Source organism: Balaenoptera acutorostrata, chromosome 1, assembly GCF_949987535.1.
Source record: "Balaenoptera acutorostrata chromosome 1, mBalAcu1.1, whole genome shotgun sequence".
Classification (NCBI taxonomy): domain Eukaryota; kingdom Metazoa; phylum Chordata; class Mammalia; order Artiodactyla; family Balaenopteridae; genus Balaenoptera; species Balaenoptera acutorostrata.
In genome coordinates this window covers 115,316,378-115,329,342 of record NC_080064.1, presented here as the reverse complement: position 1 = coordinate 115,329,342, position 12,965 = coordinate 115,316,378, and the positions used below count along the sequence as shown (strand labels likewise).

The 12,965-nt window shown below is 44.1% G+C and overlaps 1 protein-coding gene across 8 annotated transcripts in view; it reads left to right on the top strand.

Moving 5' to 3' along the window:
* ARHGEF11 (Rho guanine nucleotide exchange factor 11) overlaps nucleotides 1-12,965 on the top strand; it is a 114,850-nt gene that overhangs the window by 51,759 nt on the left and 50,126 nt on the right. For 6 of the 8 annotated variants that reach the window (XM_007171833.2, XM_007171836.2, XM_057547279.1 and 3 more), the window contains exon 2: nucleotides 12,270-12,302. The exons of the other annotated variants lie outside the window; for them this stretch is intronic. In XM_007171833.2, the coding sequence (XP_007171895.2) occupies nucleotides 12,270-12,302 (33 nt within the window). The remainder of the gene's footprint in view (nucleotides 1-12,269; nucleotides 12,303-12,965) is intronic. 8 annotated transcript variants of the gene reach the window in all.

The following is a 12,965-nucleotide window of genomic DNA, read 5'->3' as shown; positions in this document are numbered from 1 at the left end:
GCAGTAGCTTACTAATTATGTTTGACTTAGGGTCTCATAAATAACAAGAATAGCAATCATTTTTTGAGCATTGCTCTGTGCCAGACATTGTGCTAGAGACTTCACTTACATTACACCAGTTCTTACAACAGCCCTGCAGGACAGGTAGCTAGTATTCAAGTTTTGTAGATGAGAAAACTGAGGATCACAGAGAGTAACTTTCCCTCGGTCACACAAATGATCAGAGACAGAGCCAGGACACACGCCCGTTCTAACTCCACACTCCCTCCACGCCGCTCCTCAATATCAGTTTGAATTCCTGGGCACAGCCTGAGCGTTGAGCTTTTCCTGAGGGATGTGTGACAATTTATAGACATCAGATGTGCATCTGTACCTGTGCTGGTAGAGCCTGGGAGGCTAGTGGGGTGTTGGGTTCTGAGTGAAGAGAAGGGTGCACAGCCAGGGTCGTGTGGCATTGTTCTCTGCTCAGCACTGCGGACGCTGCCCCCAGGGCAGGGCTCACTGCTTCCTCACTGGGGCTCCAGAGACGCCGTGGCGCGCCCTCAGGGGCTCACAGTCCAGCAAACAAGGGAGAAAGGTCGGCGCCCAGGTACGAAGTGCTTTGGCAGAAACGTGGACCAGGTGCTGTGGGAAACAAAGGTGCTTGGGAGGAGTGACTCTGGGCAGATTTCTAGCTTCCTTTGACTGGTCTGAAGGGCACGAGGCCCTGCCATGGGAGAGAAGGCACAGTGCAGTACAGCTGTGGCCAGAGGAGGCCAGACCAGCGCTGTCCAATAGAAATAGAGTGCAAGCCTCGAGTGTAACTGAAAATTTTCTAGTAGCCACATTAGAAATAGTGAAGAGGGGCTTCCCTGGTGGCGCAGTGATTGAGAATCTGCCTGCCAATGCAGGGGACATGGGTTCGAGCCCTGGTCTGGGAGGATCCCACATGCCACAGAGCAGCTGGGCCCGTGAGCCACAATTGCTGAGCCTGCGCGTCTGGAGCCTGTGCTCCGCAACGGGAGGGGCCGCGATAGTGAGAGGCCCGTGCACCGCGATGAAGAGTGGCCCCCACTTGCCGCAACTAGAGAAAAGCCCTCGCACAGAAACAAAGACCCAACGCAGCCATAAATAAATAAATTAATTAATTAAATTAAAAAAAAAAAAAGAAATAGTGAAGAGAAACAGGTGAATTAATTTTAATGTGTATTTCATTTAACTCAGTATATTCAAAATATGTTATTTCAACATGTAATCGATATAAAAATTATTAATATTTTACATTCTTTTTTGTGTGTACTTAGTCTTTGAAATCTTGTGTGTATTTTGTACTGACAGTGTCTCAGTTCAGACTAGTCACATTTCGGGTGCTCTGCGGCTTCCCTGTTACACAGTGCAGGGCTAGAAGGTACTCCTCGTGTCGGCCTCGAGCAGCCACTCTCAGTGGTCTCTCTCTCTCCTGCCTTTGCTATTATATCCCAGCAGCTGGGCTCTCATTCAGGTACACATCATCTCTGCCCCACCTGTTCTCTGGGCCTCCAGCCTTAATCTCTTCTTGTCTCCTCTACTCACTGCAGTCAGACCTGTCTTTTTTTTTTTTTTTTTTTAACATCTTTATTGGAGTATAATTGCTTTACAATGGTATGTTAGTTTCTGCTTTATAACAAAGTGAATCAGTTATACATATACATATATCCCCATATCTCTTCCCTCTTGCATCTCCCTCCCTCCCACCCTCCCTATCCCACCCCTCTAGGTGGTCACAGAGCATCGAGCTGATCTCCCTGTGCTATGCGGCTGCTTCCCACTAGCTATCTATTTTACGTTTGGTAGTGTATATATGTCCATGCCACTCTCTCACTTTGTCCCAGCTTACCCTTCCCCCTCCCCGTATCCTCAAGTCCATTCTCTAGTAGGTCTGCGTCTTTATTCCCGTCTTGCCCCTAGGTTCTTCATGACCTTTTTTTTTTTTTTTCTTAGATTCCATATATATGTGTTAGCGTACGGTATTTGTTTTTCTCTTTCTGACTTACTTCACTCTGTATGACAGACTCTAGGTCCATCCACCTCACTACAAATAACTCAATTTCGTTTCTTTTTATGGCTGAGTAATATTCCATTGTATATATGTGCACATCTTCTTTATCCATTCATCTGTTGATGGACGCTTAGGTTGCTTCCATGTCCTGGCTATTGTAAATAGAGCTGCAATGAACATTGTGGTACATGACTCTTTTTGAATTATGGTTTTCTCAGGGTATATGCCCAGTAGTGGGATTGCTGGGTCGTATGGTAGTTCTGTTTTTAGTTTTTTAAGGAACTAGATCTGCTCCTGTTACTCCCGTCTAGAAAACCTTCAACAGCTCCCGTCTGTAAAGAATAAAATCCATAGCCTGCCCTAACCTTTTCCTCTGTCCTTGTACTTCCTAACATGAATATGTTGTTTTAGTTTTGAAAACCTTTGATATTCCCTATCTCATTTAATTCTCACAGCAGCTCTATGAGATAGGTAGAGCAGGGCAGGTGAATTATCCACATTTTTTAGGTGGAGAAACTGAGACTCAGTGAGTTTGAGAGAGTTTCCTAATGTCCACCAGCTGTTAAGTGGCAGAACCAAGACGAGAACCCATGTCTTTTCAGTTTTATCTCTTGTTCACTCCTCTTGTCTGGCCCTTTCCTCTTTTCTCCCCTGTGATGCACTGACAGCCTCACCAAATTCGCTGTGTTCTTGACCTCCTTCTGTGCCTCTACTTCTGCTGTTTCCTCCCCCTAGCATGTCCTAGCACAGCACAGCTTCCCATCAGAATTCCACCCTTCCCCAGGCTCTGGTTAAATGTCTCCTCTCTGATTCCTCCTTTGGCCATCCCCTCAACCAGATCTACTTTGTAGTTACCAACACATCCTAACATGCATTTTCTTGTTTAGTGAATGCTTCGCTGCTTTGTGTACAGAATTGGATTCTAGAGATCTGAGAGATGGAAGACTTTAGGAGCTTAACCAGTTCTTACAGCCAGGTTGATGTCACTCCCTGCTGTAAGTGCGTGGAGAGGCTAACACCTTCCTACTTCATTTAGCCTTTGTTAAAACTGTGAAACTGTGGATTTAACCCTAACATACACACGTTGTGGAGGTTACTCAGAACACTTCCTTTTGATGGTAAGTATGTGCTTATGATATTTTGATGTCTACAAAGTTCTTTTGTGTGTATTATCTGATTTCATCTTTCAACATGTATTTATTGAATGCCCACTATGTACTGTGTTCTGGAGCTGCTATGTGCTCTAGAGAATAAAAGACAATGAAGTTTATCATTAAATGAGGAAAGTAGGCATTAAAAAATCAGGAAAACACCCAAATAACTAGTTACTATTGAGTTAGGCATTGCAAAGGGAAATTTCAGGGGAGATTCAGCTTCTTGGGTATCGGAGAAAGCTTCGCTGAGAAGAAGCGTTTACGCTGAACCGTGAAGAATGAGTGTGAGTTGGCCTGGCCGAGGTGGGAGAGAAGGCCCCTAGGTTTGGAATATAGTGAGCAAGGTGGGGGGCAGGGGGGGAAGGACAAGAGATGAGAACCTGCTAGGCCACGCAAAGGATTTGGAACTTTATACAAGGATAGCGGGAAACCACGGAAGGGTGATGTGTGTTCTAAATTATCTTTTGAAGAAACCCCCCTGACTGTGTGTAGAGAATGGGTGAATTCTAAAGGAGTGGAGGCTGGAGGAGATGTGAGGAGACCAATTGTTCTAGGTGCGAGGTGTCTTCCACCAGCGTGTGGCAGGAAGGGGCAAAAGTAAGTGGATTCCAAAAATAATAGGTAATATCAGTAGGACTTGGCGGTTGGTTAGATTTGAGGGGGAGTCAAAAATAAGTCAGGTTTCTGGCATGAGCAACTGTGTGTGGCCCTGTTTCCTGAGGAGGAACTATTTGCTCAGGAGCCAGGGTCAGGCTTGGGCTGGGGAGATTGATTTCAGTGTGAACATTTTAGCTTCGAGGGATCAGTGATGGTGATTTGGTTCCTCCAGTCACCCTTTGAGGAAAGTGGAATTACCCACATTTGTTATTGAGAAACTGGGACTTGGAGAGGTTGGGTTGTTTGCCTGAGACTACGCAGTGAGGACAAGGCTGAGCCTGAGCTGGAGCCCGTACTTTACCCCTAAAGCTGTGCTTTCCAGACCGTACCACATGGGCCGCGTGCTACCCTGTCGGCATACCAGTTCTCTGCCTCCACACAACCCTGTCTGCCAAGTTGTCTGCTCTGATCGTCGAACAAGTCCCCAAGCCTCTTGTTCTCCAGGAGTCCTTCATGGAAGTGCGAAGGAGAGCTTTCCTAGCTCTGCCCTACCTAGAATTAGAACACACCAGGAGTCATCCCCACTTTTCCATGTATTGTTCACTCACTCAGTCTTGTACTGTTCCGCTCACCTCTGACACATGTTGAGTGTAGGTCACCCAATCTGGACCTGGACAAGACTTCAGAAAACACAGTAGAGCCATTTGCATAGGACTTTACACTTCCAAAGAACTTAACAAATATTACCTCTTTGATCCTCACCTCAGCTCTGGGAGAAAGAAAGGACGTGTACATTCCTTCAGCAAACATTTTGGAGCAGGTGCCCACCACGCACAAGACGCTTTGCTGGACCTTGGCTGGTGTTACAAGGATGAGTAAGATGCCGTCCTTGTTCTCAAGGAGTTTAAGGTCTACCACGGAAAACAGATGATAGACTAAGAAGTTAAGGGACTTGTTTTGAGAGTTCCTCAAAGTTATGGTCCTCTAAATAAGGAATCACTTGCACTGCCTGTTGAAATAAAAATAGTATTCATACCACAGACCTGCTGAGTTGAACCCACAGGGTTGGAGCCTCAAGTAATTCATATGCTGCTCCTCAGCTAGTAAATGATCCACTTGAGATGTGAGCCTTTTCTGGCTACATTGCCAGAGACTTTCCCACTCCATTTTTCTGCCCTCTGCTTTTTTTTTTTTTTTTTTTTTTAAGGATTTTCTTTTTTTTTTTTTTAATTAATTAATTAATTTATTTTTGTCTGTATTGGGTCTTCGGTTCGTGCGAGGGCTTTCTCCAGTTGCGGCAAGCGGGGGCCACTCTTCATCGCGGTGCGGGGACCGCTCTTCATCGCGGTGCGCGGGCCTTTCTCCATCGCGGCCCCTCCCGTTGCGGGGCACAGGCTCCAGACGCGCAGGCTCAGCAATTGTGGCTCACGGGCCCAGCTGCTCCGTGGCATGTGGGATCTTCCCAGACCAGGGCTCGAACCCGTGTCCCCTGCATTAGCAGGCAGATTCTCAACCACTGCGCCACCAGGGAAGCCCCTGCCCTCTGCTTTTACAGATGAGAGAATTGACACGTGTAGAAGTCAAGTGGGTGGTGGCCCACAGTGAATTAGAGACAGAATTGGAATTAGCACCTGAATTTCCCTTATTTCCAAGCCCAACGCTTTTCTGCAACATCATTTAAAGTGTTAACTTTGCACTCTGGTTCTGATTGAAACCACTGCTTTTACTTGATCTGTACCCTTTTTTCCCTCTAAATGTCTTCAATTACATAAGCTCTTAGGGAGCATTTGTGTCATATTCTGTCAGCAAGGATTGTCTGCAAACTGGCCTCTTTTCTTTACTATAGGGATGTGCTATGTTTCCAGCCTCAGACCATAGGGAAAATTCTACCCAGAGGCAGAATCCTCAGAAAGTTAGGGTGCCAGGAGGCTGCTTAAAGCTCCACCCTGGCAGATAAGGGAAACCAGACCAGTAGGACCAGGTCAGGGTTCAGTGAGTGTGGACTTTATCTAGAACTAAGGTCCTGGCAAGGTAGCTCTTTCCTGGTTACTACTCCTCGCTTTGGGCAGGGATTCAAGAACATTACTTTGCCCCAGACTCAAAACACCTAGGTCAGCCTATGTATAGTGTACTTTTTTTTTTTTTAATGTTTATTTATTTATTTATTTATGGCTGTGTTGGGTCTTGGTTTCTGTGTGAGGGCTTTCTCCAGTTGCGGCAAGTGGGGGCCATTCTTCATCGCGGTGCGCGGGCCTCTCACTATCGCAGCCTCTCTTGTTGCGGAGCACAGGCTCCAGACGCACAGGCTCAGTAGTTGTGGCTCACGGGCCCAGTCGCTCCGCGGCATGTGGGATCTTCCCAGACCAGGGCGCGAACCCGTGTCCCCTGCATTGGCAGGCAGATTCTCAACCACTGCGCCACCAGGGAAGCCCTATAGTGTACTTTTTATATCTATCATATGTGTTATATATCTTTATATACATGTATTGCATATATGTATTATGTATTTGTATCTCATGTATATATCATATATATTATATATGTGTGCACATGTGAGATGTATATATTATATGTGTTTGTATATGTGTGCATGTGTGTACGTATGTATGTAAAAAAGAAAATAGAGAAAGTCCAGTAAAGACCAATTAGATCTACATACGGGCACAGGTCATGTAGCTTTTTGTTGAGGAACACAGACCTTGAAGTCAGTTACTTAACCTCTGTTCACTCATCTGAGAATGGAGATGTACTACCTGCCTCACCAGGCTTTTGTGAAGGTTAAATAAGATAATGTATGTCGAATGTTTAGCATGGTACCTGGTAGCTAGTAAGAACTTAATAATTGTTATCACAGAACGGGGATGTTCTCGGCCTTTCCCTCATTTACACATTTGTTGTGAGATGGGACTGAGGATGAAGAGACCTCCCATTGAAAGGGGCTGTTACCACCCAGCTTAAGCCAGCTGTCACCATATGAGACTAAAGCCCCAGTGGTGCCAGAACTTCTGCCTTTTCAAGAGAAACCAGAAACCTGTATTTTTAAATATGAAATTGCCTGATTTTTAAAATTTTTAACAATTAATTTTAAACACACATATATACATATGTGTGTGTGTGTGTACACATATATACATGTATATATGTGTGTATACATGCACACACACACACACAAATACCATAGGCCAACAGCAGGGATTTGTGGGCTGGTACCACTCTTCAGCTTTGCTGTCTGGAAGGTCACCAGAACTTTCCTTGCTTCCTCACACGCCCTCTAGGCTAGGATGAGGAGGCGCTTTCACCATGTATTTGCAGAGCGCCCGTCCTGTGTCTGGTGCTGGCGAGCATACTGGGAAGAACACCCTGTAACCTTTGCCCTCTGGCAGAGAGGCCGGACTAACACAGCAGATGATAGGGAGCAGTGTAGGAAGGAGGAACATTTGTGAAAGAATGTGGGCTGCATTGTAAAGTAAAGGATGAGGAAATGGAAGATTTCTGTGAACTGATATGGAGTTTCTTTGAGGGTATATTAAATGAGGAATCAAAGTGTAAAAGGTTGTGGAAGCAAGAAAGGAAAATAAGAATATTTATATGTGTTTGCTTAGTTTTTACAAGAAGAAACACAGAAAACCAAAAACAAATGAAAGTGGTTACTTGGGGAGGAGTGGGATGAAGGGACAGGGACACTTCTGAATATACCTTTTAAATTGCATTTTGAGTTTTCAACCATGTAAATGTTTGACAAATTCAAAAAATAAAATTAAATAAATAAGCCTGGAAAAGCAAACCCTAAAATTACAGACAAATATAAAAAGAAATCTAGGGACTTCCCTGACGGTACAGTGGTTAAGACTCCACGCTTCCACTGCAGGGGGCACAGGTTCGGTCCCTGGTGGGGGACTAAGATCCCACATGCTGCATGGTGCAGCCAAAAAAACAGTAACCTAAATGCATTTCAAACTGATAACATAAAGAAGAATTAATCCAAAGTAACTTTCACACACAGTACTGGCTGTATACCTTTCGTGGGATATAGTCTAAGGACAGAAAGAATTGCAAGGAAACGCTGAACTTTACTTAGTAAGTTTGCTGTTGCCAGTGTTACTGATGTAGTAACTCTGGAAACAGTATTTGATGTATTACAGAATAGAGCAAATGAGTAAATATATTACTGTTGTTTGTGAACAAGGTTCTCACTATGGGAAAAGGAAGATAAACTATGGAATTGGGGAAGATGAGGAAGAACCCTGTAGTGTTGGAGTCGAACGAGATTTTATTGTGAACTCACAGTTTCTTAATCAATTTATTTCCTGGCTCTGTCCATTGAAAGGGCCTAGAAGCAGTGACAGCTTAGCAGCGATGAGCACCTAGCATCCAGATCTTGTTTCTAAATACATTTCCTACTAAAAGGAGCCAGGGCTCCTTAGAGAAGTGTTTGAGTCAAAGTCTGACATAGGGAAAATACAAGGCGAGCCTGGAGTGTTTTTGTGTGTGTGCCAGAAAATGAGGATGCACTCAAAGACAGATAGTGACACTTTAAAGGACACAGGAGCTGGCTTGTAGAAGCTCCCGTCAGCCAAATTGGGACAGCTTTAACATTTTTTTAAAAGCAGTAATGGATTATAATGCATTGCATTGGGGGGAAAAAATTCATGAGTTCATAGCACTATTCCAGAAAAGGGACAAAATGACCTTCTTTACAAGATTGCCTGCTAATAGACGTAGAAGGAATGATAGAATTCCTTCACCTCATCATGCTGCCCCTTCAGCTTTAATATAGGTTTGAAAATTTTCCCAGAATGCCATTTGGCAGCCACCAGTGCAGTAAGTGGTTCAGGCCAGGATCATCAATGGATAGTAAAACTGTTGGGTGGGAAGCTGTTGGACAACAGGATATTCACCAGTCTCAAAATATCACCCCACAGATTTCCCACTAATTCAAGTGGGAAAATATACTTTTACCACTGAGAAATCTTAGGCGCACCAACTTATCTAAGTAGTCAAACCTAGGATCACCAGAAATGGGCAAGTTATGCTACACCACTTATCTAATATTATTTTAAAATGTTTAATCTGAATCTTATCCTGAGGAGACAGGCAGATCTGTTGCAGGCCATTCAATAAGACAACTGGCCTGAACTCTTCTACATATCAGTGTTAGGAGAGACCAAGAAAAGTGGGCAGGAAGGGGGGTGATATTCTAGATTAAATGAATCTGAAAACCATGAATGAATGCAATTCTGAGATCTTTGACTGGATCGTGTATTGAGGCAGTTGGGGAACAACTATGTAGGAGATTAATGAAACAATTAGGGAAATTTGAATATAGACTATATATTAGATAATATTATTATTTTTTGTTTTTATTTTTTGGCTGTGTTGGGTCTTCGTTGCTGTGTGTGGGCTTTCTCTAGTTGCGGCGAGTGGGGGCTACTCTTCGTTGCGGTGCACCGGCTTCTCATCGTCGTGGCTTCTCTTGTTGCGGAGCATGGGCTCTAGGCACGCGAGCTTCAGTAGTTGTGGCTCGTGGGTTCCAGTAGTTGTGGCTCGCGGGCTCTAGAGTGCAGGCTCAGTAGTTGTGGTGCACGAGCTTAGTAGCTCTGTGGCATGTGGGATCTTCCCGGACCAGGGATCGAACCCGTGTCCCCTGCATTGGCAGGCGGATTCTTAACCACTGCACCACCAGGGAAGCCCTAGATAATATTATTGTATCAAAGTTAAACTCATTGGGTGTGCTGATGGCATTGTGGTTATATAGAATTCCAAGGGTCTTGGGGGACATATGCTGAAGTATTTAGGGGTAAAATGTCATGATGTGTGCAACTTTCAAATGGGAGAAAGTGTATAATCATAGAAAGATAAAGCAAGTGACAAATGTTAATTGGTGAATCTAGATGAAGGGTATGTAGGTGTTCATCATGCTGCCCCTTCAACTTTAATAATAGGTTTGAAAATTTTCCCAAAAAATGTTGGGGTAAAAGAAATGCAAGCTGCAGTGGCCAGGGGAGGCCTCATGGAATCAATGCCATTTGACCAGAGCCTTGAAAAAGGAGTAAAGGAGGGATAGAGAGGAGAAGGGATGGAGGTCTTCATAAAGCAGAGGTGAGAATGAGCACAGCATCTTTTAGGATCCAGTAGAGGTAAGGAAAAGTGAACAAGTAATAAGAGTGAATTTGAAAGGTACTTGGATCCACTTGATGAAAGGCCTTTAATACCAGGTAATTGCACGCACATCTGATCATATAGATAGTAAGAAGGGAAATCATAGGTTCTTGACCAGAGGGGGACCCAAAGAAATATTGTTTGGGAAAGTTAGTCCTTTGTGGTAGAATGCTGGAGGGACTGGAGAGTGAAAACAAGAGGTTTTTTTTTTTTTTTTTTTTTTTAAGTCATCCAGACTTGAGGCAATGGACATGTGGCTTAAAGTGATGGATATCAGTGATAATGTAAAGGAAGGAGCAACTCTGGGAAAACATAAAAGGACTTACCAGTCTCCATAACTGACTGGATAAATATGGGGGTTACTGAGAAGTTGATTCAGAAGATCTATCTCAATGATGCCATTTAGAGAGCCACAAATTTTGCAGGAACTTCTCTACTCTGCTGGGCTTTCTCCATGCCCACCAGATTTAGACTGATTGGAATCTGATCTCTGCTGCCCAGTTTTGATGGGAATGTCATCAGGAAGAGGGAGAGCCCACCATTAAAGTCTTGATCTGCTGATACAGACGTTTCTTCCTCCTCTCATTCAGTGGTAGTTTTTCCTCCTTTAAGCTCTCAAAGAGAAAAAAAAAATTTTTGCATCTGTTCCAATTATACTTATGTTGTCATCCCCCATGTCCTCCACTGTCTCTGCCCTAGCCTGTGATTTTTTTTTTTTTTTTTTTTTAGAAGAACTTTCAATGGCTGCTGAAATGATCCTTGTCTTTGCCCTTAACAGTCCTCTACAGCCAGGTACATAAACCTTGGCTTCCTGTGCTTTGAGTTACGTTGAACAGCTCACAACCTAGCTCAAATGCAAAACCAAACCAGGTTAAGTTACCAGACCATTCCTTCTAAGCTTAAATGTGGGCATAGGAAACCAGTTTCCTGCAAAGTCAAGCAGAACAAGGCAAGGAGGAGGCCCAAGCTGTCCCAAGATAGAATGGGCTTTCTCCTGAAGTAGTAAGGAGGGAGAAGTGCACGCCCATTCTGGGTAACCCAGGGGTGGGATGTTGTGGATCTAGCCGAAGACAGCAGATGAGCAGCTGGAATAACAAACCTTTAAAAGTTCATTCTGAGAATCCCTCACCGATGTGGGGAGCGGAGCTGTTGCCATTCAGTGTTTATACTAAAGTTCTATATGTATACCTCATCCATTACCTGCAAGTGACTGTGTCTTATTCATTTTTGTACCCCGTAGTGCCTGGCATAGTATCTAGAGCAGCGCTGTGCAATTGAACTTTCTGCAGCGACGGAAGTGTTTTATTCTGCACTGTCCTGTATGGTAGCCACTAGCCATAGTACAACTGAGAAACAGAATTTTAAAATTTAAATATATACATGTGGCTAGTGGCTGTTGTATTAGATAGATAGCACAGGTCTAGAATCTAGGACTTTTTTTTTTTCCATTTTATTGAGGTATAATTGACACACAGCACTGCCTAAGTTTAAGATGTACAGCGTAATGACCTGGCGTCCATGTACTGCAAGATGATTACCACAGTAAGTTTAGTTATCATCCATAGATTCTAGGACATTAATTAAATGATGAGCTAAGTTGAATCTTTACCTCGGATGAGGAGGTGGGGGGTGGCAGGGCATGATGGACTAGGGTAATTTGAAGAAAGCCAGAAGTTGTAGCTTCTGGAAGTTCACCTTCTTGTCTGGCTGACAGGCATAGTAATGGGGAGTAGAGTCAGAAGAACATCTAGGAAGAAGGAGCAGTGTGGGCAAAGACAGGAGCCGGAAACCATGGCAAGTGAAAGAACAGTGAAGAGCAGGGACCAAAAATAGGACAGAGCATTCACTGTGTCAGGCACAGGGGGTGCTGATCAACAAGACCACCCTGACTTCCTGGACCTTACAGCCCTACAGACAAGCGCACAAGCAGCTCCACTGACTGTATGCAGTAAGGATAGGTACTGGGAGCTGTGGGAGACGGCGGACGGGTGCTGACTGGCATCAGGCAGTACTGCCTTTTCGATGCTGTGGCTAATGGCCTCGCTTGAAGACAGGGTGACCTTTCTCCCAAGTACAATGGGGAAGCTCTAAAAGGTTTTAATCAGCAAAATGGCACAGGTAAATCTGCATTTTAGTAAGGTGGTTCTACTGCATTGGCCAGTTTCCACCCCGGGTCCTTCTTAGCTTGATTGTGGTTTCTCTTTTAAACCAGCCATCTCCAGTGTCTTGTCTGGTTTATGTCTTGTTTCGTTTTTCTTCCTTGCTTCCTCCTTTCCTGCGTCACTCTGTCCTGGGCCCCACGCTCTCTTCTTCCTTGATGTCCTTCTCTCTCTGATCCAAAGATCAGCCAGTAAAAAGCAGTCTCACCTGTCCAGGTAAGTGGGGTGCCAGGGTGAGGGGGGGAAGAAGACCCCTCTTTTAAATTTAAAAGTTATTTATTTGTACTGTGTTGTATTTATTATTTGAATAGTTAGTACCTTCACATGACTCAGAATTTAAATGGTACAAACAAGAAGATAATGAAAAGATTCCAACTCCATCCCTTTGCCCCTGGCACAGTTTCCTTCCTCAGAGGCAACCAATGATATATGTTTCTTTTGTACCCTTTCAGAGGTATTTTACACATTTTATATATATGTAAGCAAACATATACATACAAATCATTCCTTCTCTTCTACCGTCTACATAATTCTGCATCTTCCTTTTTCCACTCAACAGCATGTCTTGGAGACTATTCCTTATATATAAAGAGCCCCCTCATTCTTTTATATGACTGAATACTGTGTCGTTATATTGATACACTGCAGTTTATTTAACCAGTCACCCATTATGAACACTTAGCTTCTTTGCAGTGTTTTGCCACTGCACACAGTGCTTACACGAAGCCCCTTCTACATAGTCATTTGCTAGATATGAATAGGAGACACCCTCTGGAGGGGCAGCAACTATTGATTAGGAACTGGCAACTCGTACACTTTTCTAAAAAGGGGAGGCATAGCAATGATCTGAGCTTCTCCTGTTCCTGCAGGGGCCCTATT